Below are 27594 nucleotides of genomic sequence, written 5' to 3' on the forward strand. Positions count from 1 at the left end.
GGATAACTTGAAATTTTTACAAAACATAAAATAAGAAGAGATCTGAAGATAGCATCAGGCAGTCGCTTTTTATATCATTAATGTGAGCGTGGATACTCTGAACATTATTGAATAAAATTTAATGTCCTGATGTTCGGGAAATCGTAAAATTGAAACTTGTTGTCAGAGCTTTAGTTGTGTTCAACTCCATCAGTTCCCTAAATACAGGATCTGATTCAGAAACTTTCTTAGAAGGAATAAAATTTCCTATGTTGCAGTAGTAGCTCGACTACAAGCGACATATATCGAAGCTCTAGGCATTCCGGGTCGAGTATGAACTACAATTTTAATAAATATGGCACCCTGACTTTTATGAATAGTTATTCCTTCAGCCGGAACAACTTTTGATTGATTTGTTTCAATTGAAATTTGTTCATTTCTTTTTTATTGAAAAAATTTCAGAACTTTTTCAATTGGTACATTCTAGAGGATGAGGCGTTTTTGATCGTGCTATCAAACTAACAGAAGGTTCCAAATATTTAATCCACAGAGTTGTTGGAAAAGAACAATGGAAATCAATTTACATAAGTTGTCCACTTGTCCCATTAACCAAGCCATTACATGTGTTTATATTCACAATATATTTGGCGGAAGTTTTTAGTGTCAATTCAATTTGAAAAAAGCATTTAAAGTTTTAAGTAAGTCAAATCTGTATTTCCAAAACTATTACTGATATCTACTTGAGATAGATTTAGGACAATATTCTAGAGATGTTATAGAATTAAATAAGATAAGCCGTTATACCCATGTAACCCCTATATTCTTCATAACACGGCAGAACGACAGAAAATATTGAAAAATTGAGGCCCACATATTCAGTACTGAGGACTTCAAAAGTTATCGCTTGCACGGACTTACTTAAGAGATTGGTTTCAGGTGATACAAACCACGTTAGGTAATCAAAGCTATTACATATATATAACCAAAACTATTATCCGTTCCCTTGACAGTCGGGTCTAACTACCCTTAAAGGACCTGGATTTTTATCCGGTCAAGGACAGTCAACTAGGCACCATTAGGCACCTCGAAATTACTACAGGAATGTTGTTGTTGTTGTAGCGGCAGAATTTCGCCGAGTTGACAGTCCTTGGCCGGAAAAAATCCGGGTCCGTTCCGGTTACGTAGACCCGACTGTTATGGGAACGGAATGTTTTCTGCCGCTACTATAACAACCAAAACTATTATAATCTGTATGTTGCGACACACATGTGCAAGAGTATAAAAATGTTACGAGAGAAATCAACATTCATTGTTCGACGAAATTGTGATTGGATTACAATCAAATTTGTATCGTTTTAACTTATATTATAGGTAACAGACTTAATTAGTTTTATAACTATATAAATTAATAAAATATAAATAGTCTGAATGTGTAAGTTTGCCAACCAAAGCTCTAGAATAAACATTTACTGCTAAATTTATGACATTTTATAAGCAGTGTGGACAATATTTATTTCTGGGTGTTATCGTTAAGTTGTTTAAATTCGGTAGATATTTTTATAGTACATTATATTCATATTATTGTAATATTTTCTTAATGCAGGTACAATCCTTATATGTACATGATAACAAAATCACATTTAATATTAATATTTAAACTTTTAATGATTGAGCCTCCGGAATATCACTGCCTTCGATATTACGCCCCAAAAATGCTAAACTGTTTTCATTGTCATTACATTGCGACTCAGTTAACTATTAGAAAAAAAAGAAAAAGTACTAATGAAATCCACTTTAAAATTTTGACATATACAACTACTTACAGTTATGACTTTATATCCCAGAGATGACAATAATCGAATCTTTAGTCCTATTAATCCTATAGGAGACTTACTAAATTTCATCTTTTGCTCTTCAGGAATTAGCTCCACAAATACTCTTAAATTAGCAGGTTCCTTATAAATCACTAGAACGTTAGGTATATTTATACCACTAATAGGACAAACTAATTGAGCGGAAAGTACATTAGAGTGTTCTGCTATTTTCTTTGACATATCTATCAAATTTTTGCGATTTTTTAGTAAATATGATGGAGCTTCTGTGTCGACAGCAATTTCCGTTGATCCTTTTATATTTTTTAACTGCCATTTCGGCTCTTCTATCCTAATAGCTGACAGGAGCACCTGTAAGCGACTCTCGACTTTCGGTAAATCTCGTAGATCTTTTTTGTTAATGAATCGTGCATTTAGCTTCAAATTTACCGTTTCCTCAATAAGTTCGCGTGATTTGTAGCCTAACGTCCACAAAGATAAACAGCTATCAACTAACTGATCCACATAGTTTCGAAATTCACCTTGGTCAATTTTATTCAATAGATTTGACTCAATTAATTGAAGATCAGATGCTGATAAATTACAATTAAGTTGTGCACAGCACCAAAGGAATGTAGAGATGTCTTTACAGCGAACATTTTCATCATTCATATCAATCTTCCGTGAAGAAACTAGTCGATTTAAACATTGTTTTATCAAAGAGTCAATTGAACTCTCATCATCCCAAAGATTATCGGCAAAGTAAGCGAATAAATGAATGCAACCGCGTAATTTAAGCCTCTCAACTATGCCTTGAGTACAGTAATTTTTTAGGTGCTCACACACCTCCTTTGATTGAACTCGCTGAAAACGCATTGCTTTAATTAAAGTCACTAAGAGTGCATCATTTGCCGAATCCTCAAGTGAGAGCTTCAGTGTTTCTTCTTTTAAACGATTATTATATATATTGCTTTCTAAACGGGTTGATGTTTTAAAAGCAGCATTAGCCACTGTAATAAAGTCTAAAGTAGTTAATGTTGGAATATATGATTCTAAATTGTCATTTAGAAAATTTGACAAAGATACAACATTTGTAGCTCTTCGAGTTTTCTCCAAACCCAAATAGAAACACATTTGAACAAATTTTTCTTTTGGTGTATCTGCTGCAATTCCCATTATTATATGTTTCATTGCCGCATTATAAAAATCTGTTCTCGTAATCCAGTTGGGCATGAGATAAAGAAAAGCATATAATGTTCGTAGAATTGTATCGAGATCCATGTTTGGAAGCAGCCTTATGGCAGTCGCATCTATCTCATTTATTAATATGGCATACTTGTTTAAATCAGCACTAGGCCGGTAGTTGAATGCGTACACTATTAATGCCGGAAGTTGATCGGGAGATATTCGAGCCAGCTCTCTTTGAAAGTAACGTGTATCACTTATTGGAAAATAATCAGCATACTTGATTACTGTCGGTACAATTGGAGCATCTTTCTGTAGTTCTAACGCTATATGCTTTGCAAAACGTGTAAACAATGTCCCAGTTTCATCAGATGTTTCATTTAAGATATTTCGTACTGTAAAAGAAGCTAGCCGTTGAATCGCAACTTCATACCGCAGTATTTGCAATCCTCTAAAAACAGACCGATTTCCTAAACGTAGGAATGTGTTTATCATGATTATTACAAAAAATTACTTCCTGAAAAATATTTAACACTTATTTCGGTTTTTATATAATTCAATGAAGATATACATATAGAATGACCACATGTTATAAATCAGCTGATACACAGGGCAACGCATCAACTTCGGACTTGGGGATTTTTTTTATCGTAGCCAAATAATTTGCGATTACAATATTTTAATTTTATCTCTTTTAAGTAAGTTTTTAAGTAAACTAATTCAAGTTGTTATAACTCTCGTAATATTATATCTTAGTTAAATTCTACTGGTAATAATTAAATACATTCATCCAATTGCCGATTTTTTCAAACACATTAGTTCACCCATCAGCTGTTTCTTGTTTTCTTTTTTTACGATGAACCGATCTGTGTCACACCTTTTTGTTATTTTAATTCGTGGTATTTTCATTTCAATGGCTAACAGGGCGGCTGGTTTGGTAATTTTTCGTAAAATTGGTGAACAGATTCAATATTTGTTGTTACGGGCGTCTTACGGAGATTTTCACTGGAGTTCACCGAAAGGGCACGTCGATCCGGGCGAAGATGATTTTATGGCGGCTTTGCGGGAGACTCAAGAGGAAGCCGGGCAAGTGCTGCGTTTATAATTATTTATTGATAAGAATAAAGGTGTTAACTAATATTGCAGGTATGCTGAGGAAGACTTAATCATCTTTAAGGATCAACCAAAAATACTGAATTATAATGTAAAGGGGAAACCGAAAGTGGTTATATATTGGTTAGCTCAATTAAAAGACTCTTGCAAGGAACCAACATTGTCTGACGAACATACTGAAATGAAATGGTTAACAAAAGACGCTGCAAAAAAAATTGTTGGTTATAAGGATAATCAGCAAATGATTGACGAATTTCACGAATTCATTCTTAGTCTATCATAAGAGTTCTGCAGCAAATTTTTAGGTTCAATATATAAGGATTTGGATAATTAGTGTAACGAATTTCTCGATAAATCGTCTTAACTTTTGAGTTCGATCACTGAATTGTCAAATAAAAAAACCAAACAAATGGGTATACACTTATATTTATTTCAAATTCCAACATCTTTACGCTTTATTCCTCATTATCCGAGTTTACAACTTCTTACTTAGATCTCCTTTACTCCGTACCATTGTATAAATCTACAAGTAACTAATCCTAAGATTTTCACTAATGTACACGCAAAAATGTTCCACTTGGTACGGGTTGCCTCGAAAACTACTACTAAAATCACTCTTGGTACGGGTTGCCTATTTATATTCTACTACTAAAACGTCCAAATGACACAAATCTGCTATAGTGAGTTGCCGTGTTAAGTTTTAAAATTTATAACTTTAAGAATGTTTTTATTACATATTCAAATATTTTTCGGTTGTTATAATTCGTAAAGATTCAATTTACATAGTATTATTTAAATTATTATTTATTGTTTTGAAATATTATTTAATGTTTCCAATTTTTTCTACAAGTATATAAAACCCATTTGTTTCGATAATATTCTTGAAAGTTTTCATTATTATTTCCATTACGAATATATGTTCATTAACAAATTGTTAAACTACATCCTTATATTTTAAACTCTGTATCAAAAAAGGCATATTCAATCAGGTGATCACAGCTGTTTCACACACATAGGAAAACAGCTGATTCTTTAGTTACTTGTAGCAGAGAATGTAAAATATAGAGAAGGTCCAACTACGGACCAGCGTGTGAATTGTCAAAACCTAACAAAATACGATGAGCGTGTTTCACCCAGAGATAAAATCAGAGATAATAAGAGAACCGAAACTCTTTGATTCGAGAGAGCGCTGTCAAAGTCCACATTTTTTATAACATTTGACAGTGGTGCCACTAAGGAAAGAAATAAGTTTTGAGATTTTTTAATGTATTTCTTGGGTATTTTTCGTTTTCCATTTTCAGGAAAATATACATAATTAAAATTAGTTTAACAAGCTAGATATACTATATGACCAGAGAATGTAAATGAATAGATAAGGAGCAAATATTAGCTGTTCTAAAATGTTAATTACGATGAAGGAACATCAAATACGCGCAAGTTCGAAAATAAAATTTCACCACAACTATCAGGGTACGAAACGAACTACACCACTCTATAAGCAAAATGTATACACATACATATGCACAGATGTTCTTTGATATGCGCATAAACAAAAATTGAAATAATAAAAACGAAAGTAATTGACTTTCGACAAGAAAATATAAATAATGAGGGAAATAATATGAAAATAGAATTCAAATATCATTTAATAAAAAAGGGTTATAAAAATAAAAAGGATATAAAAATATTATAGGATTCGCGTTGCAATAAACAAGTTCGCTATACAAGCAGCTCCACAGACAATATTCAACCTATTAATTCTAATCTGTGAACTCAAACAGCTATTGTTGTTTACTTGCTTCAATGTACATATGTCTAAATGTGAATATTCTTGAAATTGCCTTCTTTCATTCGCATGTCCAAATATATTTGCATATATGTACACATATGTACATATGTATGTACCTCAATATGTCTTTCGCAAAAAATCAAACATTCGCGCAAGTGACCAAAAAACGTAGACGCACCATCTTCGGCCAATAATATTCAAGCGAACTCGCGGCTTATGTTCTAAGTATTTCATATTACAACGACAACAAATTCATTCATAAGGAACGTCCGTCTGCTTCAAAGCAAAGTGCGCTCGTTCATAACTCTGCGCCGCGCTATTTTTTCTGTGCGCCTGGTAAACCACATTTGGTTTTCATATAGAATTCCTACGCAAATGCGAAATTAAGTTTATAAAATGAAATTGAATTTGAATGGTTTCAGTAAAACAATTTGTATAACTGAAAATCCTACCATTCCCCTCGCAGTTGTATGTTACCCACAAGCTGCTTCCTTACAACATTTGCTAAATATCAGACATTGAAGAATTTGTCTGATGTTCCCTTCAGAAAGGAGAATTGGACTTTCAATAGCAAACCACTGCAAAAAGGACAAACGAGACAACATAGCCGACCGACATTGTCGCAAAATTGTCGATTCAAACAAATTTTGTCAACTCCGCGACGATTCACACAATTTGGTGTCAATATGTATGCGAGCTCATATATGTATGTATGTATGTATATACATATGTATGTTCGTGGACAAAGTCGTCATTTTTTTTTCAACAACCCAATGTCTGCGCGAACTCGCCGTTATTTTGTTGGCTTGCCACTATACACAGAGGCGTTCTAACTGAGGACTCTTAGTATATTATTATGTTGCTTATTTTGTATTGAAAAATACTGATGCATTTATGATTTATTTTCGTAATATAATATATATTATATATATATATAAATACACATATATTCATACCTAAAATCGTTTTTAAACTAAATTCGATATATAAAATATATATCTGAAATAATTATGTGGCAGTGCGCCCCAATCCCTCCTTGCCTGCGATCGTTCAACTCGCAAAAAGCAAAAAGTGCGGACAAAAGTCATTGCTTGTGTGGGGCAAGAAGAAGCAAGCATCAGCGTACGTGTATTTAAGAATGTATGTGTGATTATCACATTTGTGTAAATATTTTAATTATTTCAGGTAGTAATATATGCTATTAATGTAATTGAATTGAGATATGCTTAATTCTAATTAATAAAATTAAAACTGAAGTTGTAGGAGTTTTAGGATTTGAACTTATATGATCGTATTCGGATTGAGCTTCTTCACGCCTACGACCTAAGCCACCACAAAAGTGGAAACGCGGCTGCTTAGCCACCGTTTTATTGTTATCTTTTGTTCAATAAGCAATTACTCACTTAACTCACATACATAAGTTGGAAAACTAGCCTATTAAGTGTTTATTTTATTATGAATTCTGGGGTTTTTACGGTAATACAGATTTTTAATTCAGAAGGCTTTTCATAATTATAAATTTGTTATATCATAGCAATTGAAAACATAAATCTAAATAGGTATGCGCAACGATTTTTCATTTAGGAATATTCGTTGTGTCTATTTATAGCATTTTGCGTGATGTATTTTTCTTTTTCGAAGTTATATTTTTCGATGTTCCCTCATCTGGAATTACAAATTAGTACTCAAAAAGATTTCATTTAACATTTGCTCCTTCTCTATTCATTTACATTCTCTGGTAATATCAATGCAAACTTGTGAGCATAATTTACATTGAATGCTCAGCTCTGTTCACGCGCCACTGTTAAAATTTCTCCTTCCGAGCCGACAGTGGTGAAACTCGCTCATCGTGTTTTGCTAGGTTTAGACAATTCACACCCTGGTCAGTAGTTGGACCTTCTCTATATTTTACATATAGCAATATTGCCAATCGAGACTGCATATTGTTAATGTTTAGCAATTGATGTCTAAATATTGTGACGAACATGGATGATAGAACAAAATAGAATCAACGATAAACTGCCAGAAGCAACTAGTTAGCGAATTCGTAGTTGCCAGAATGTTCTAGACTATATAAGGGCTGCCGGATTGTCGCGTTGTCGTGATAAGAACAATTGAGATATAAGCAAGAAGTTGTAAGCTCGAATAACGAGCAATAAGTGTTAAGTTGTTGGAATTAGAAATAAAGATAAGTGTGTAGCCATTAAATTGGAACTTTTATTTAACAATCCAGTGATCGAACTCAAGAGGGAGTTAAAGGTAGACGATTTATCGAGAAACCCGTTATAATATATTTTATGCCATCCATTCCTTGCAATGAACTGTCATTATGGGTAATATTTTAATGATATATGATAGCATATGTAAATATCATTGCTCATATATAATTATCGAATTGGTAAATAAACTTTATTGCAACAATTATTTAAATCTAAATATATGAAATTTTATTTTTCCTAGAAATACATTTGTCATACATACATTTTTGTCATCCTCATTAAATTTTTAAACGGCTCAAGAGCTCATACATGCGCTATATCAGATCGAACATATCTATCCGACGCCATTTCGGGAATGAATATTTTATGATAGCAAATGTCTAAATAGAAGCATTGCTCACCTCAATGGCAATATATTTGACAAATGGTTAGCATTCTACATTGCCTGTAGAGATGCGGCATTAGCTAATATAAAAAAGCAATATCTGCAGACGATGGAATATACTTAGATCCTGTTGTTTATTGATTTTATCTGTTATTCGTAGAATGGAGTTGTAAGGGAATATTTGATGTGTTGAACGTTTTTTTAGATAAATATTTTTAAAATGCTTGGACAAGAAAATGTAGCCGCAAATTTCTGCGGTTTATTGGCTGCTCAGGGATATAAAGGTAAAGCTTTTTTCTCCCAATTTGAAAAGTTAGCTTTAAACAAATATTTTAGAAAAGGCAATTGAATGGCGCATACTTGGACAGGAACGTGATGGTTCAATGCTTGCATCATGGACATTCGAGGATTTAAATACAAGCGTACGTGAGACTTGTTTAGGTCATTTTGATGCAACAGCTAAGACGTTTCACATACTATACCGATTTGTAAAAGAATGTCGGCAAATAATACAAGCCACTATTAATAGAAATAAAACCTTGTTAGTATATGTTGAAAAAATGATTTTTGTTGAAAACAAAGAAACTCGTCTTCATTATCAAGCTTACATTGTATTGACACGCGTACCAGATGAAGGTACAACAGCAATTCCTTTGTTGGAGTCGCCAACGCATCGGCAAGTAATGGGCCAGTTTTTGTGGCAGAACAAAAAGGAATGTGAAATAAAAAATATCCAAGAAAAATTTATACTGCTTATTCATGAGACTTGTAAGTATACGATCGATAATATATCTGAACAATATCCTAAATTAGCATAATTTAGCTTAAGGTAAATTAAATGAGTTAATATCAAGTAAAAATTTGAGCATATCTATGATTTATTACAAAGCATTACAGCAGATACTCAAATTGTAATCATTACATGAATTCGACTTAGCTCACTGTTTTCCAAACATTTGTATGTATATAAATACTATTTGTTAATGTTGCCGTTGAATTTTATTCAACAGGTATAATGCAATTCGTTTGCAACCTAAAACAAACGGAAGCTGATGGAGATAAATCATTAAATGATAAATTGCATTTAGATGCAAGCATGCTTGATTTCGAAACGATTGCTCAACATTTCAGTTGGGCCCAATGGGATTCAGATAACCAGGCATTATATTATATCCATCTAAAGCCAAAGGCAAAAAGTTTGAGTCTCATGGATCGCGATGAAACCGAGAAAAATAAAGAAAATGAATTAAGTCCCACGCTATCAGCTTTTCAGTTCAATGAAAAGTTGCCTACAGAAACAGTGGTAAGCTTTAAAATTTTTATATACGTATGTTAAACATTATACATATATATGTGTATATGCCAACTCTTCAGCTGAACATTCCACTAAATTTGCCAAAATTACCACAAGGCTCTTTTGACATTGAGCCGATCTACGAGGACGACATTGTTCCTTTGAGGGTTCATGACTCTTCATTAAATTTAATTATTTTGACTAATGGAACCGGGATGTTATTTGTTTGCCACTACTATCTTTACCAACCAATACAACCAAAAAATGTAGATGACACACCAGCTGATAGTACCGGCCCATCTCAGAAGGTAAATGTACATTTTGCATATTCGGTAACACTTCTTCACCATGGCTGTGTAGTTCACTGCGTCATGCCGGGGATACCGTGGGAAAAGGCGCGCTTACTCAAGCCAACATTCGCCCTACATGGTATCCATCATTTGCTGGTTTTCCAGCCAGATTTATTTGTACATTTATTAGATGTGGGATTGAGTCATGAGCCGTGCTGCCATATAGTGTGTCCTGCACATAATCGCAATCCACTGACTCAACTTGTACCATGTCAAAAGTGGGGAGCCTTAGCTTATGATACTGCAACTTTGGACCTGGTTTCGCTCAGTGTTCCACGTGGTCATTTGATTGAAGCTTTTCGTAATGACACATCGGTCGATAATCGACTCAGTATTATTCATTATTTCCTACTGCATTCCAATGATATGGATGTGCTCCCAGAATTGCTCGGCATAATAATGGAAAGACCGCTGTCATTGGATACTGTAGCATTGCTTAAAGAGGCTTTGGTGGCGGGTAGTTATGCTGCCACACTGCGCGGTCTACCACCGGACGCGGCATCGCTTGCACGATTTCTACCCCTTACGACTGCTGATTCAACACGACCAGTTCAGGCGCGGGTAGCCGATATTAATGTAGGTTTGTCGCATGAAAGCCTATATAATACAACCATGATGTTGTTATCACCTCATCAACGTTTATCTCCTTATCGCTCGGATATTTGGACGCGTTTATGGGAACATTTGAACGAAGTTGAGAAAAAGGAGAGACACCGCTTCAATGCGGAGCAAGTGACCGAAAAGCTTATGTTTTCGTTATCATGCTATCAACCGGAAGCGCTGTCGCGTTGCACAACACCATTGACCCCGAGTGGAACTGTGGGAAATAACTTGAACGATTTTTCTTCTTTCAATAGACGCGAAGTGTTACCCTTTATCGAAGTGGAGACATGCACAGCTACAAAACAAGAACATGTTATATCAGTGGCAAGTATTTGTTGAGACTGTATTTCATTAGAAACTTTAATAATTTTTGATTGACTAGCAGAATATGCGCGAATTGAGTGTACATCTAGTTAAGCATTCCGTTAAACCCAATACAGGATTTCGTTGGCTGAAAGAGACCCTTTTCGAGCGCTCACAGGCTCCAGCTCACGTACATGCCGTTGTCACGCAGTATGTAAGCTCACAACTAGAATTGTCACGTGCGCTATGTTCCCTCGTTTGTCGCGCGGCCGGCCTCGATGCGCGTAATGAGACGGCGCGCGGTTTCCAATTAATGTAATTATTATTTTTAACAAATATTACCGTAGGTATATTTATAATACATTTGTTATTTAGCGACCAAGTGACCAACAATCAACAGTATTCGCTTTTCTTAATTCTGGAGCGTTATTGTTTGGCGGTGAACTCAATCGCTTTTCCATTACCCCAGGGATTTGCTTCTTTCTTCACCTATCTCGGATATCGTGCGTTAACTTTCGAAATGTTTTTGCAATACGTGGAGAATCACGTATTTGAGTTGCAAATTGACGTCATGAAGACAATTATTAACGGCAAAATATACTTATTCATAAAAATTGCACCATGTTAATGCCACACTATTTTATTAGGTATCGATGACCTACCGGAGGGCGTTGAAAAGAAACTTTCCTTACTATCGTCTCTACCGAAATCTCGGGCGCAGCGTTTATTAAGAAGTTGGTCACATCCAGAGAGTTTGATGATACGCGGTCGTGAACATGCAGCGAACATATTATCTGGACAGCCTGTACAACAACGTGGCGGCAACGCAGGTGCTAATGCTAACACGCAGGGGCGCACATCATTAAAAAGTGGTGAGTTAAAAAAAACTCAATTTCAATATACATATATCCCATAACAATATCGGTGACTTGAAGTGAAAAAGGGCTAAGTCCAATTTGACAAAAACTTTAACTTTAACTAAAAAAAAACTACATTTCTAATAACCCTTGTTGCTGTGGCTACTTTTTTTTATTATTATTAGACTTATCATTCTTTTCACTAAACCGATTGAATTAAATTTTATTTGCTGTTAAATTTTTAATGATTTTATTTCACTTATTCATTGGATAGACCCTACAATCGAGAAGGGAACTTCATTATCATATTTATATATAATACTTACAACAATTGCTGCCGTTGTAATCATCGTTGGTACATTGTTTTTTGTTTACACACAATTAAATCAACAAAACTTATAACATAAAACATTTATGGTAAGCAAAAAGGTTAGTGTGTTAGGGTCCGTGTAAAATATTTTGTGTGTGTGTGGGTATTCATTATTTGTGTTGGTGTTGTGTTATCATTCCAAAGTGATTTTTTGGGAACGTTGTCGTTGACAGTTCTTAGTTGGATAAAAGTCTAGGTTGTAATGATATAGTTGTAACTGTCGAGCAGTTTTTCTATTCAATCACAATTTTTTACTTTTTTGAATTGTCTTTTACGCATAACGTCTAATTTTTCTATAATCCTCCACTTTTAATTTTCAGATATTGCAGCAGACACTTTATCGCCCTTAGATTCATTTTTGGATCTTCTCACCGCCAAGGCAAGCCTAAATGACTTGAACTACAATTTGCTAATAGAAACCACGATCTCATCCATGGAGAGAAATAGTCATAAATCATAAGCTTTATTTTGGATTTAATGTAACACAAGAGAGCATTAGGAAAAAATTTGAGGCCGTGCCATAAAAAATACGTGTAATTCCAGCAGCTAAACTCGAGGCTTTAAATTAAGATTTGTTATTTATTGAGATATTTAATTGACGTTTTGTTTTATGGATTTATTTTTGTTGCTGCAGAAAAGGCATGAAAGCTGTCTAAAGAACTACCTGTAGTCGAAAGAAACTGTATTCCAAAATGGAATTGAAAATATTTAAATCAAAGACAATTTTTTTTTCAACAAGTTACCTATTGTTTTTTTTATAGTTAAGTTTTTTTTTTTAGTGCAAACTGTATTTTACAAAACAAATAAGTACATACTTAAAATAAATAAAAACATGTACTTATATCTATTAAACAGCTGCACAAGTCGACTTACAGTTGGTTTCAAGTCATTCGTTCGTTTAACCAGAGAATGTTAATGAATAGAGAAGGAGCAAATGTTAAATGAAATCTTTGAGTACTGATTTGTAATTCCACATGAGGGAACATCGAAAAATATAACTTCGAAAAAGAAAGATACACCACGCTGTGTGCGAAACGGAGAAAAGGCTATAAATAGACACAACGAATGAATAATCGGTGAGAATACCTATTTAGATTTGTGTTTTCAATTTCAATGATATGACGAAAATTAAAATTGTGAAAAGCCTTTTGAATTAAAAAGGAGGATTACTGGCAAAAACCCCAGAATTCATAATAAAATAACCTTTGATATGCAATTTTTCCAACTTTTGTATATGCGTTACGTAAGCAATATATTATACTTAATAAACAAATGATAATAATAAAACTGGCTAAGCGCTCGCGTTTCCATTTATATAGTGGCTTAGGTCGTAGCCGTGAAGGAGTTAAGCTCAATCCGAATACGAGCCTATACGTTCGCATCGTAAAATACATAAAATTAAAGTTTTATTTAATTTTTTTATTTTATTGATTGGAATTAATTAGCATATCTCAATTCAATTACATTAATAGCATATAATACTACCTGAAATAATTAAAATATTTCAGGAAAATATGTTCATATGTTTAGGTTTATTGAATATTTCCTTATTATGCGTATTTACACAAATCTGATAATCACACATACATTCTTAAATACACGTACGCTGATGCTTGCTTCTTCTTGCCCCGCACAAGCAATGACTTTTGTCCACACTTTTGCTTTTTGCGAGTTGAACGATCGCAGGCAAGGAGGGATTGGGGCGCACTGCCACATAATTATTTCAGATATATATTTTATTTATCGAATTGAGTTTAAAAACGATTATAGGTATGAATTTATGTGTATTTATATAAATATATATTATATTACGAAAATAATTCATAAATGCATCAGTATTTTTCAATACAAATTAAGCAACATAATAATATACTAAGAGTCCTCAGTTAGAACGCCTCTGTGTATAGTGGCAAGCCAACGAAATAACGACGAGTCGCGCAGACATTGTTTTGTTGAAAGTAACCAAATGACGATTTTGTCGACAAACATACATATATACATATGAGCTCGCATACATATTGACACCAAATTGTGTGAATCGTCGCGGAGTTGACAAAATTTGTTTGAATCGACAATGTCGGTCGGCTATGTTGTCTCGTTTGTCCTTTTTGCAGTGGTTTGCTATTGAAAGTTAACTTATGCTCTTTTGAAATATTGCTATTACCGATTGGGCTGCATTTTCATAGCGTCGTATTTAGATAAAATGGGCTAAATCGACAAACTATGGAATAATGATAATAAGTAAACATATAAAAGTACTATAAGCAGTGTGCTTAGAATATATAGAAGTAGTTAATGATTTCATATGAATGGCAATTTTATATAAATTTTATAATTTAATGCCATATATAGTGTATAATATGCAAAAATATAAATATTATTTAAACTCGCTAATAGGTCATGTTGCCAATTCTCCTTTCTGAAGTGAACATCAGACAAATTCTTCAATTTCTGATTTTTAGCAAACGTTGTAAGGAAGCAGCTTGTTGACAACATACAAATGCGAGGGGGATGGTAGGATTTTCAGTTATACAAATTGTAAAATTGAGAGTTATGAACGAACGCACTTTGCTTTGAAGCAGACGCACGTTCCTTATGAATGAATTTGTTGTCGTTGTAATATGAAATAATTAGAAAATAAGCCGCGAGTTCGCTTGAATATTATTGGTCGATGATGGTGCGTCTACGTTTTTTTGTCACTTGCGCGAATGTTTGATTTTTTGCGAAAGACATATTGAGGTACATACATATGTACATATGTGTACATATATGCAAATATATTTGGACATGCGAATGAAAGAAGGCAATTTCAAGAATATTCACATTTAGACATATGTACATTGAAGCAAGTAAACAACAATAGCTGTTTGAGTTCACAGATTAGACAGATATGTTATAATATCATTTGTGGTGCTGCTTGTATAGCACACTTCCTTATTGCAATGAAATGTTTTGCCTAAGTTCAAATCCTATCATATTTTTATATATTATACTATTTTTTATTTTTATAACTCTTTTTTATTAAATGATATTTGAATTCTATTTTAGTATTATTTCCCTCATTATTTATATTTTCTTGTCGGAGGTCAATTACTTTCGTTTTTATTATTTCAATTTTTGTTTATGCGCATACCAATGAACATCTGTGCATATGTATGTATATACATTTTGCTTATAGAGTGGTGTAGTTCGTTGCCTACCCTGATAGGTGTGGTGACATTTTATTTTCGAACTTGCGCGTTTTCGATGTTCCTCCATCGTAATTAACATTTTAGTACTGCTAACATTTGCTCCTTCTCTATTCATCAACATTCTCTGCCGAAACTGATACAAGCCGGTTTAAAAATGTGATAGGCGCACTGTCACTTTATGATCAATATATAGGGGCTTTAGGTATTACATTTGCTCCTTGCTTGCGTTTGCAACATGATCGATATTTTTACATAACCTAACCTATGTTCACCCCAATTTCCTGAGGGTAGATTTCCATGCGTTGAGGTCATAAAATTACTGGTCTCTTAAGATCGAAGTTGTAGCACGGCATGCTCAGGAAAGGAGTTTCTTCGACAGGTTACATGCTTGGGTTTGAGTGGGCATGTGAAGTAGTGGTTAGTTTTATTCGGGAACTCTTTGCGTTGAACGGTCAAGTTTGGATAAATAATAGTTTTTCCTTTATAATATCCCGAAAGCATTGCTCAAGGGCCACACTCACATCTTTTTAATTTCAAAAGGCATTAAAATTACGAACAAAATGCGCCTGGCGATAAAAAAGCACAAGTTTTTTTAAATCCAACTTGCTTTTATTTTTATACCAGTATTATCGCATAGTTTAATAATACTAAAAAACTTTTTCGTTCTGTATTCGAGTATGGTATGACAAGAGCCGAATGACGTAATTTATCAAATTTTCAAAAGCATTCAGACCAATTGCGGCTTTATAAATCTTAATCAAAATCCAGAATTCTGAAGTAGATTCAGTAGGATGCCATTGATTTAAGTGTATATTGTATTTTTCCACCCCCGATCAATACGCGCCAAAGTTTCAGAATTTGTAACAAAACTTTTTCGCCTAGGCCAGAAAATCACCTTTCAATTGGGCTATCACGTTTTCAATATACATACATTAGCGACCCATCCCCGGCTTTGCACGCTAAATAAATAGCCTATATTAAAATATATAGCCTATATCACTCACTATTACACACATCTTACAATACATTTCTACTTATTTACTTTTTACATTTTTACCTATTTATTTTATTTTTACATCAATTATTATATTACAGAATGTCGTTATATACAACGTTCACAGCTTTCTCGGCATTAGACAATACAATCATGTTTTCTCTAGAGATTACTCTTGAAAGAGCGATATACAGTTGGCCATGTGGAAAACAGTCAACGCTAAAATCTAAGCCTTCAACGTTGTGGGTTTGACCCTCCGATTTATTAATGGTCATTGCAAAATATTATATGTCTTTGCCGGAAATTGTAACCGTTTAAATTGGAAGGGCAAATCCGATGGTATCTGAGGGATTCGGGGAATCAATATATCTTATCCGGTAACACATCCTGTGAGTACAGTCTATTATGAAAGTTTTCCGTGATTTTACCAGCAAACGCGTGCCATTGTAAACTTTAGGTGGATTCAGGTTTCTTAATAAAATAACAGGACAACCTATTTTCAACATCATTTTGTGAGGAGGGAGTCCAGACGGTTTCAAAGAGTTTAGAAATTCTGTAGGAAAATGAACAGCTTCTTCCAAATCGAGAACAGTATCGACCTAGTAGTATATTTTCATCGACGCATGAATCTTTGAAAGAATCAATTTATTTACCTTATCTACTTGTTCGTTAGTTGGTGACAGAATCGCTCTTTCTTTAAACCAAGATATTGTCTGATAACTTATGTTATCAATGTCGGAATAGACATTGTTGACTGACTCTTGTCTATCAAAACACAAAGGTTTTCTATGTTAATCCTTCCCGCACTTTGTGTTAACTCTCCATTGGAAACTGTTAGCAGTATCCCTGGAAATTGCCTGTTCTCACGTGAAGATGGCGAAACTCTCATATTTGTTTTAAAGTCTAATTTATTGACATGTGGCCAAAGGTTGGATCTTTTTAGGGAAGCATTTATGTCGTCAGCACGTGTTCCTCGAGTCACAACTGGTAGGATTTGATGGAAATCTCCTAAGAACAGAATTGTACATCGACCCTTAGGGGAATTTTTTGTTGCGCAAATCGCGCAGTGTCGTATCCAGTGCCTCCACAGACATCTAGTTTGACATGGTAGCTTCGTCCCAGACTATTAATGAGCAGCCACGCATCATTTTTCTGTATAGAAACACTACAAACGCTGTTATTATTATTAGTTGCGATTTTCAGCGGGAGCTTGAATGTAGAGTGGCGGTTCGGCCTCCTTCCAAAAGCGTAGCGGCAATGCCGGATGGCGCAACAGCTAACGCAATTTTCCCGGTAGATCTCACTTTTTCTACATCTTAGGACATCAAGGAAAAGCAATTTCCCTTCATTGCATTGAACACTTTTTTCTGATCGATTCTGCTGATCTGATTTTGAGCTATATTTTGTAAGAGTCTCGTTTTTTCGTATGATGTTTCTCTTGTGTATTCGGGCTGTTATATAAATCTGTTAAATTAGTAGTATTAGCTGACATTTTTCTTGTAACTATCGAGGTCCACCTGTGAATGATGAAGGTAGTATAACCAAAATGCCGTTGCGGTGTTCATTCGCTTGTAAAGCATCCTAAAGATGAACGTAATTTTCGGCTCTCAATTTAGTTTGATTATTACGGATGTCGGCAAATCTCTCAGATTAAATTTTCGCATATTGATCTACCAAGTATTGGTTTGTTAACATTCCTTATCTAAACAAAGTGTTGAAATTGTTACGTCTTGGTAACGTACGGTAGCAATAGTAGTTAATACATGACACTGTTATACGCAGAGGTGTACTATCGATTTGGTCAACATGAGAAATATTAATGGAATAACCATTTTCTCCACGACATAGCATCAAAGGATATTGTAAGCTGTTATAAGATCTGTGTAACTCTGAAATTTTTTGCAAATTATCATCACGACTATGCAATACAATATCACTTCTGTTAAATTGCTGTCCAGCTATCACCACTGCTACTAAAGTCAGGAGTATCTGCTGGAACACTCTCAATCGCAGTGTATCTGGATCTGCAATAAAATATAATAAATTTGTAATCATCGGGTCGAAGTGACAGCAAGCTCCCAGCTAAGTGGTACACTTGCGCTTGAATTTTATATGTACGAATGAACCCACGCTTAGCGACTTGCTTACTCTTAAAAGATGTTATTTGAAATGCGTTGTTATAACGGCAATACATGTCTTTCGATTCGTCCTTAAATTTCAATGCCAAGCAATGTACACACTACTGACATAGTACCTATTGATACTATACGGTCGTCCTTGTAAGAAATTGAAGGATCGTAATTCATGGCAGAATTTTCTTTATTTACCCATGAATTAGTAACTCATGCTGATGCACAAATTGCCATATTATTAGTATGCGCCGCGGAAAAAGTATCTAAATACTTACCATTTGGAAAAAAAGATAAGTTCTTTTTTTTTTAGTGAAACAGCACAAGGTAAACCACGATTTCAATTTAATTAAAAAGATAATTTGCTATTCGTGTGACTAAAAACAAAAGATAATCAACAATCATCAGCAACAAAAGAGACCTATTATATTAAGTTCTTTTACTGGACTTACAAACCTCACCTTAAATTACGATTTTTGAAAATGAAATTGAAAGGGAAATTATTAACTAACTTTAAATTTTAACCAAGATCCTAATAGAAAAATCCAATCCATTAATTATAGTTTTATTTAATCTAATCTTATCTAACCTTATGTACTTATAATTACTATGAGTGCGATTTAAAAATTAACCTTAGAATAGAATATAAGTTATACTTTAAAACTAATATCATACAATTATTTATCGTAACTTACTTATAATAACTAATACATTGTCGCACTAAAAAGCACGTTTTCATAAAGTACTGTTATTTTCCTCGCTAGAGAGCTCCGATAATAAACGTGTCCGATCGCTACTAAATTCAAAGTAGTTACTATTGGGCGAACCGCAGCCTCCGACGCGCTATTTATAGGCACGCTCCCACCGCCCGGCCGGCCGGTACCGCCGCAAACGCTACGTCACGCAATTTTTAAATCTGTAATATCTTCGAAAATATTCAATAAAATAAAAATTTGGAGAGGATCATTTAGATCTATATTAAATCAACAATGTATTTAAGGTATTTAATTGGATAAGGATGGATTCGGTATTGGTTAAAATCGCTTCGAAAATTAGCCATTATTTGTCGTAAACAGTAAATGACAAAAACACGTTCTTGTGGGATATCCTGAAGCGATAGATATACACCATCGGGGAGTTTTCTGTAGACCTTTTCAATGTGTACAATACTTAGTAGATTATTTTCATAAATCTCGTAGGGTTCAGCATGCGTTTGTAATGTAAACGGAAAAAATGTTATTATTTACGACATCACATTAGAAACCTTTAACATAATAGTATTGTCCAATTATTTAATGGATATTATTATACATATAAACCTTCCTCTTCAATCACTCTATCTATTAAAAAAAAACCGCATCAAAATCCGTTGCGTAGTTTTAAAGATTTAAACAGACATAGGGATATAGAGACAGAGGAAGCGACTTTATTTTATACTATGTATTGATATGTAGATGATTTTTATTTTATCAAACCTTTCAAAATTACAGAGAAGTCTAGATTTTTATCAAATATATTGATGCTATGCCCAATGGTTTCCTTCAAAAATAAAAAAAAATTATGCAAAAAAACTGTCCAAAATTCTTAATGGCAAATCGGGTTTTTTCTGGAAATCTAACGGGACTTTCTACAATAGCATTGAAGTTGTGATTACTTGTTCACTTTTTAAGAGCAGGTGCACGGTAGAGTGAATATTTCAATTCAAAAGCGAAGTTCAAAGTTGTAAGGCGATTTATCACGTTTACGAATTTAAATTTTTTTAATGGATTTTGAAGTTAAAGGTATTTATTTTATGTTACAAAAATAACAAAAACTAATTTGTGTTAGAGTTATTCTTAAATCGATAATTTACTTTACCCTGTATTTTATTCATTTTATATGCATCTTTATTATGTTTATATAAAGTTTTAGTTGTGTTTCCCTCCGATTTCCCTATTCATTTCTTTTTCAGTGCATTTATGTATGTCTCAAGATAATTAAAAAAGTTTAGTGTAGCTGCCCAAAGTCGCTTATCTACGTACATAAAAATATATCTACGTATACAAAAAAAAAGTATAAAACAAGTAAGGAATGGCTAAGTTCGGATGTAACCGAACATTTTATTCTCTCGCAAAGTCAAATGGTATACTCGTTTGAGATTTCTTTAAATATAATATTTTTATAATTAGTAGGAACTATTGCCTCAGTTATTTACGGATACCATTTATTATATGAATTTCACTGGGGTCCACAAATTCAGTACCTAGGGACTTGAACAGTTTTGGTTCGATTTAGATAATTTTTGGTCACATACCTTAAACACATTATTCACGCAAAGTTTTACCCCGATACATTGTTGCTTGATTTGCAAAGTGGAAAGTGGAATATGGAGAATTAGCGTGGTTGTAATCCGATTTCGCACATTTTCGCACTATAGTGTAGAAATATGACAAGAATGTTATGTACCGAATTTGGTTGAAATCGGTTAAGCAAATGCTAAGTTATAGGTTTTCACCTAAAAGTGGGCGGTGTTGCGAGAATATTAAAGTAGATCGATACGTTACTGACTGTTACTATAGGTGCTAAAGTACATATATAATCATACGATGTGCCGAATTTTTGTACATGTTTATCATATTTTTATAGATTTTTGGTGAAAATTTCAAAGTTTCAAAAATTTTTGGTGAAAATTTCTCATCTAAAAGTATTTTTGGCCGCGGCTCCTGCGAACCACTGTGCCATTGTTTGAATATTATATATTGAATTATTTAATGTTATAAACTTTCTATGATCCAATTAATAATAATAATAACAAATATTTTAGTGCACTTTTGCTTGATATCATATTGTATATTATTTGCAGCTCACTAGTAATTGCTTCCTAAGAAAAAATTAACTTCAACCAGGAAATGAAGCCGAAAAGCCGACATTAACACCAACTGATAACACCTGTCATACAAGTTTGACCGAAAAATGGTGTACCTATAAGGAAATAAGAATAAAACGTGGATAACGACCATATTTCTAGTAGGTTGAATATTTATAATGAATGATGATGTTTGCAATCCCGTTGGACCTCTTTTGTCTGGACCAAAAAGTAGACCAAATTGGGTAAAAATGGACCAAACCTAATTCGAATCGGAAGAGCGGAAGTTGAAGGGGGGGAATGTTGTTCGGTGAGAAAAAAATAAAATATATTTTTCCACAAACAAAAGAAATATACGTTCACGTTATTAATTCAATTCTAATTTTTTTATGTTAAATTTTTTTATTTTTATTTCACATGAGATCATTCACATTTTTAATTTAGTATGTACATCTTTTAGGTACACGAGTATAGGTACATGTTACACATATTACATTTAGTATCACTTTATACACATACATACATATGTATTTAGCGAACCAAATATTAAATATTATTTATGTTTATGGGCTAAAATACATTATTATTAAACATATTAAAAGTATAATATAGTACGTATGTAACATAAACATGCATATCAATAAAAAAATAGAATGAAGTATTTTACATTAAGAGATCTTTTATTCATTAAATATTAGTTAAGAGATCTTTTTTATTTTATTTTAAAAAATTTTCGCGAACCAAAAAATCGAACAAATTTATTTTCATTTCGTTTTAATATCTTCACTTTGAGATTTTGATGATATTTTTTATAAAAAAATTTTAATTTTGAAGATAGATTGTCACTGCTGGCAACACTGAACTTGTCCCAAATTTTACAGCGTTTTAGTGTTACCAGATTCGATAACTTGGAGAACTGTCGGGAAGCTATTTAGCAACGCTGCCGCTGAATATGGTTGTGCCGATAATGAAAAAACCCTGTTGATTTAGTGGACAAAGAAAATCTTTTAAAGCATTGCATTTAAAATGGACCGTTTTACTAAGTGATGGATCAATGGCCCAAGAGAAAAAAATGGACCAAAACGGTAACTCTGTTGCTTTATTTCGGAAGCAAATATTTCGATTTTGGAGGCTAACTTCTAGATATGTGGACATTTCTTTATATTATGTGACTAAATATCTCGAAAAAAATGGTTTGGTTCACCTGAGTGGGTCGAGTGTTCTAAGGGTGTACGTTGTGGAGTGTAGAGATGCAAAACTATCGATAGTCGGATCACTTTAAACTAAAAAATACTATCGATAATAACGATAGTTTTCCGCCTTGAAAATGCTTATTTTTCGCTGGTTTAAATTCTACACTTCATTTTTATGAAATAATCTTTGGATTTATTGATAAATCAATACATGAACAATGACGGAAAACACAAAAAAATGAATAAAATTACATATAACATTTTTCATGTTACTATAAAAATTCCTCTGACAGTTGACGAATTATAAAAAGGCACATTTTATATACATTAACTCATGTAATATGAGATCAAGAAATTTATTATTAAAATACGTTTCTGTAAAGTACTTTATTTCTCAAACATTCACCTGTTTTTGTGTAAAAATAGTAATTTGTTGACGTTTTTAGCCCTTAGTGTTGTTCTCCTATCAGATATTAGCAATCCAGCCTAGCCAAACATTATCTCCGACTCTGTAAAATTAAAATTAATTAACGTGATATTCGTTTATACAAGTAGGCACTGTAGGAAGACTAATGTCTCTGGGTATACTTGTACAAGTATGTATAAGTATGTACATACATATATTGTATATGTATATTGTGAAATTCGATCACAACAGGATGTTCACATAATAAGTTTCAATTTAATAATTTTATTCTTCAAAATCAGGAGTACTAAATAAAATGGAGGTTTCGTTCCCTTGGCGTTAAAAATTCTGAATTGCTAATGCATGTACATATGAATAACTGGGGCTATGTGCAGCCGGCATTTCAAATAGTAGAAATTCTTACCTAATTGTAAATGCTTCCGCAACATTCCTTTTAATGCATCCAACACCTAGGTTGGTAGGTAGGTAAAGTGGCTGTCATTCGACACACTTAGGCCTTTAGAAGGTCCATTGTGATACCCTCACTCTATTGGCTCTTCTCTGAACCACCCCGTACTTCTGATGAACTTCATCAGTGAGACAAGTTTTATCCGTGCAACCTCCGAGACGTCGTCAAGAAACCCACGACCGATGGTTGCGATTCTTTTCCTATATAGTGCTGCGCAATCGCATAGAAGATGTTTAATGGTCTCCTCCTCTTCTACTTCCTGACAGCTTCTACAATAGTCTTTATATGGCGTGCCAAGTCTACTTGCATGTCACTCTGCCTATTAGACAGTGGCCTGTTAGTACTCCTACTAGAGTTCTTATATCATTCCTCTTGAATTTTAACAGTCGGCATGTGCGGCTCATATTCCATTCTAGCCACGTTTGCCTGCTAGTTGAGCAGGTCAGGGACTAATTCCACTGACACTCGGCTATATTAATGACATGTTTGTCGATTAAGTATCTACAAGTAGCCAGAGGCATATTTATGTCCTCCTTACCATGATCTAGTTGTAGGGTGGTGCCTGTTCTGGCTAGTTCATCTGCTACGCAGTTTCCAGGGATGTCACTGTGTCCTGGGACCCATTGCAGATTTACCGTGAAATAGGATGACAGATCCGTTAGAAGATTATAGCAATCTTTCACTGTCCTCGACGAAATCCTATGAGAGATCAGAGATTTCAAAGCCGCCTGGCTGTCTGTATATATAAATACACTTCTTGTTGTCAGTACAAGAAGACTTTCTTTAATTGCAGTGACCTCCGCTTGGAAGACACTGCAGTGGTCTGGTAACCGGAAGGCGACTTTGGTATCTAGTTTAGCCGAGAAGACACCGCCGCCTACTCGGTTATCCAGTTTGGAACCATCCGTATAGAAGCTTATCCCTGCTTCCTTGTCCACTACGTCCCTTTCCCACTCCTCTCTAGAGGGGAAGGCAATATTGAGGACCGGATTTAGGTTCAACTCCATAGGATTGCAAAAATCCATAGTTATGGGATGAAACGGGAACTTACTGAGTATCATAGAATGCCCCTTGTTGCTGGCGACTAGTAGGGAGGATTCCCTCAATCTCAGAGCTGACTTCGCTGCCATTTGCTTGCAATACAGATCTGTTGGCAGCAAGTGTAAAATTATGTTGAGTGCCTGGCTTGGCGTAGTCCTGAGAGCTCCGCTGATGCAAATACTAGCTGCTCTTTGTATACTTGCCATGCTTCTAATCGCATATTTCTTTTTTGTAATTGGCCACCATACTACTATACCGTAGGTCATGATCGGCCTTACAATTGCTGTGTACAGCCAGTGAGCCACCCAAGGTGTCAGTCCCCATCTGGGCCCCACTATTATTTTACATGTGTAAAGCGGTGTAGCTGCTCGCTTCCAAGTTTTGTTTCCAAGAAAGCTTCCTGTCCAAAATTAGTCCCAAGTAGCTTGCTTTATCTCCTATCGTTAGCCTGGTGCCATTTAAAAATGGCGGCGTGATTTCTGGAGTACTGTGTTTCTTAGTGAACAATACTAGTTCTGTCTTGCTAGCATTTAAATTCAGTCCGCATGATACGGCCCATCGATTAATATCGTTTAATATTGTCTGCATAAGGCTAGCGAGGGTGTTCGGGAACTTTCCCCTAACCGAGACTGCCACATCATCAGCGTAGGACACAACATATACCCCTTCTTTTCTGGACCCACCAGCATTTTATTCATTGTCAGGATCCAGAGAAGTGGGGATAACACGCCTCCTTGGGGTGTACCCCTTCGGACAGATCTGTGAATCGTTGAAGCTTCCAGCGTTGAAATAATTAACCTGCTCAAGAGCATCTGTTCAATTAATTTCCGGAGAGGCTCAGAGATGCCCAGATCTTTAAGCGCGCTCAATATGGCCTTCGACTGGATGTTGTTGAAGGCACCTTCTATGTCTAGGAATGCTACGAGGGTGTATTCTTTTATTTCCAGAGACTTTTCAATCTCTGTTACCACTGAGCTTAATGCCGTTTCTGTGGATCTACCCTTCGAGTACGCATGCTGCGAAGCTGCCATTTTTCCTGGGTTTATTATGTCCCTTATATGTATTTCTATTAGTCTCTCCAGCGTTTTTAAAAGAAATGATGAAAGACTAATTGGTCTAAAATCCTTTGGATTAATGTGTGAGCTTTTGCCAGCCTTTGGTATATATATCACCTTGACTTCCCTCCATATCGAGGGAATATAGTTTAATTTCAGTGCCCCACTAACCATGGTTGTTAACCAGTTTATTGTGTAGCTCAGGGACTGCTGTAACTGAGCCGGGAATAGTCCGTCTGGTCCCGGCGTTTTATAAGGCTTGAAGCTGCCTATTGCCCAATAAACATTGCTATCTGACACTATGCCTAGCGGAGGGGACTTTGAGCCCACTTCACACTTCATTATATGTTCCCCTATGAGGTTCTCGGAACTGTCTGGGAAGTGAGTATCCATGCAAGTAGACCTAGAGTCTCTTTACTGGATACCGTCCAGCTGTGATCTGGCTTCTGAAGGTATCCGATGCTATGTTTCGACTGTGTCGTTATCTTTCTCAGTCGAGACGCCTCTGCCGTATTCTCGATGTCATTACAAAAAGACATTTCTTACCTCCTTTTTGTATGTCCGTTGGTGGTTATGATAGTTATCCCACCCTATATCTTTTTGGGATAATTTGGCAAAATTGAATTGCTTCCTGCTATTTTTCTGCATGTTCTTAAGTATGGGAGACTACCAAGGAGGTCTAATTGTTTCCCTACTGTACGTTAATGGTCAAGCTACTTCTAGTGCTTGAGGCAAGAATCTGTGAATTGTTTAACGAGGATGTCTAGGTCCTCTTTCTTTTCCGGTTGAAATGGTGGAATCATAGGAATACGCTTTTTTAGCTCCTGCATGTGCATCTGCTAGTTCGTTTTCCTATGATTCCTAAATTTCCCTTCCCTAACTACATTTTCTTCAATTATACACTCAATGTAGCGGTGATCTGAGAAGGAATGTTCCTCCAATACCCTTCAATGTGTTATTTTATCCACCAGTTCTTCCGATACCAGTGTTATATCTAATACTTCCTGGCGGTTTCTGGTTATAAATGTTGGCGTACTACCTTTGTTACATAGAAAAAGCTTACTTCCTATTAAATAATTAAAGAGCAACTCACCCCTTTCATTAATATCCGTGCTTCCCCATAGTGTGTGGTGCGCATTGGAGTCGCACCCAAGTATAATCGAACACTTGGATGCTTCGGTGTCACGTACCAGCTCTTTTAACAGCTGCGATGGTACTGCTACCTCGTCGTATGGCATGTATCATGATGCCAACCGGTATTTCTTCTCAACCGTCTCCCAGCTTACTACTGTAGTGTCGTTACTACTGTAACTGTGTAATAAAAAGACATTAAGCTTTTTGCTAGCCAATATACATGTCCTAGGCTTACCTACACAACCATTCGCGTATAAATTATATCCCGGTGTTCTCAGACAGCAAATACTTCCTACATTAACCCATGGCTCCTGAATGAGGACGAAGCCAGGCCGTTCTTCTGCAATGCGGTTAACTAGGGCTAGAGACGCTAGTTTGCTGTGGTGTAGATTAATTTGGAGAAGACGCATTAGTTATTGTCTTCTCTGCATCATCATAAGAGTCGCTTAAAAGCTCACTCTCAGTATAAAGTTTAGAGAGTCTGTCCGCAAGCTCAGACCCCGAGGACTCCACTGGATCTTCCTCGACTTCGCACTCCGATTCCGATGCCAAGTTTTCTCCTGCATCGACGTCTGACTTGTAGGTCATGACCTTCACTTTTGTGAAACCGTAGTTGATCTCTCCGCCACTTTTCGCTAGCGGTTCTACGGATTCTTTTGTTAGAAGCAACAGAATCTGCATTGTGGCTCGTTTCGTCTCCACACCAGATTCCGCTGCGGGGTCGTTAAAGGCCTTGACGAATCTCCATCCCCCAGTTGGAAGATTCGGGTTGCATGCTCTTATGAGCTGCATCGGGATGGGATGTCTTTTCTGTCTACCGCTACTAACTTGGCTCCAGGGTAGACCTCCCTTACCTTAGCTATTGCTGCCTTATATAGC

At 35.0% G+C, this 27594-nt stretch overlaps 3 protein-coding genes and 1 long non-coding RNA gene across 6 annotated transcripts; 3 read left to right on the forward strand and 1 right to left on the reverse strand.

Moving 5' to 3' along the window:
* Positions 1-215: 215 nt before the first annotated feature.
* Positions 216-1473, forward strand: LOC138856269 (uncharacterized). The gene is made up of 2 exons (XR_011395426.1): positions 216-677; positions 729-1473. It is a non-coding gene; the product is annotated as an uncharacterized lncRNA (long non-coding RNA).
* Positions 1457-3710, reverse strand: LOC106623266 (uncharacterized). The gene is made up of 2 exons (XM_014242712.3): positions 1803-3710; positions 1457-1734 (listed from the first exon to the last, which is right to left on the reverse strand). The coding sequence occupies exons 1-2, from the start codon at positions 3468-3470 to the stop codon at positions 1633-1635; spliced, it is 1770 nt and encodes a 589-aa protein (XP_014098187.2). The 5' UTR covers positions 3471-3710; the 3' UTR covers positions 1457-1632.
* Positions 3711-3809: 99 nt separating this feature from the next.
* On the forward strand, positions 3810-4502 carry Datp (purine phosphoribosyltransferase family protein Apf). The gene is made up of 2 exons (XM_014242714.3): positions 3810-4061; positions 4122-4502. The coding sequence occupies exons 1-2, from the start codon at positions 3832-3834 to the stop codon at positions 4369-4371; spliced, it is 480 nt and encodes a 159-aa protein (XP_014098189.2). The 5' UTR covers positions 3810-3831; the 3' UTR covers positions 4372-4502.
* A 4040-nt stretch (positions 4503-8542) lies between these two features.
* pigeon (protein) lies at positions 8543-12996 on the forward strand. 3 transcript variants are annotated; one of them, XM_036371240.2, is made up of 9 exons: positions 8543-8765; positions 8818-9249; positions 9492-9784; positions 9856-11052; positions 11114-11346; positions 11407-11621; positions 11679-11903; positions 12163-12317; positions 12579-12809. In XM_036371240.2, the coding sequence occupies exons 1-8, from the start codon at positions 8702-8704 to the stop codon at positions 12288-12290; spliced, it is 2787 nt and encodes a 928-aa protein (XP_036227133.2). In that variant the 5' UTR covers positions 8543-8701; the 3' UTR covers positions 12291-12317; positions 12579-12809. The 3 variants fall into 3 exon arrangements, with proteins under 3 accessions (XP_036227133.2, XP_036227080.2, XP_014098186.2); XM_036371187.2 differs by having other exon boundaries at positions 12163-12305; positions 12579-12663; XM_014242711.3 differs by lacking the exon at positions 12163-12317 and having other exon boundaries at positions 8547-8765; positions 12579-12996.
* The last annotated feature ends 14598 nt before the right edge of the window (positions 12997-27594 follow it).

Source organism: Bactrocera oleae, chromosome 3, assembly GCF_042242935.1.
Source record: "Bactrocera oleae isolate idBacOlea1 chromosome 3, idBacOlea1, whole genome shotgun sequence".
Taxonomy (NCBI): Eukaryota; Metazoa; Arthropoda; class Insecta; order Diptera; family Tephritidae; genus Bactrocera; species Bactrocera oleae.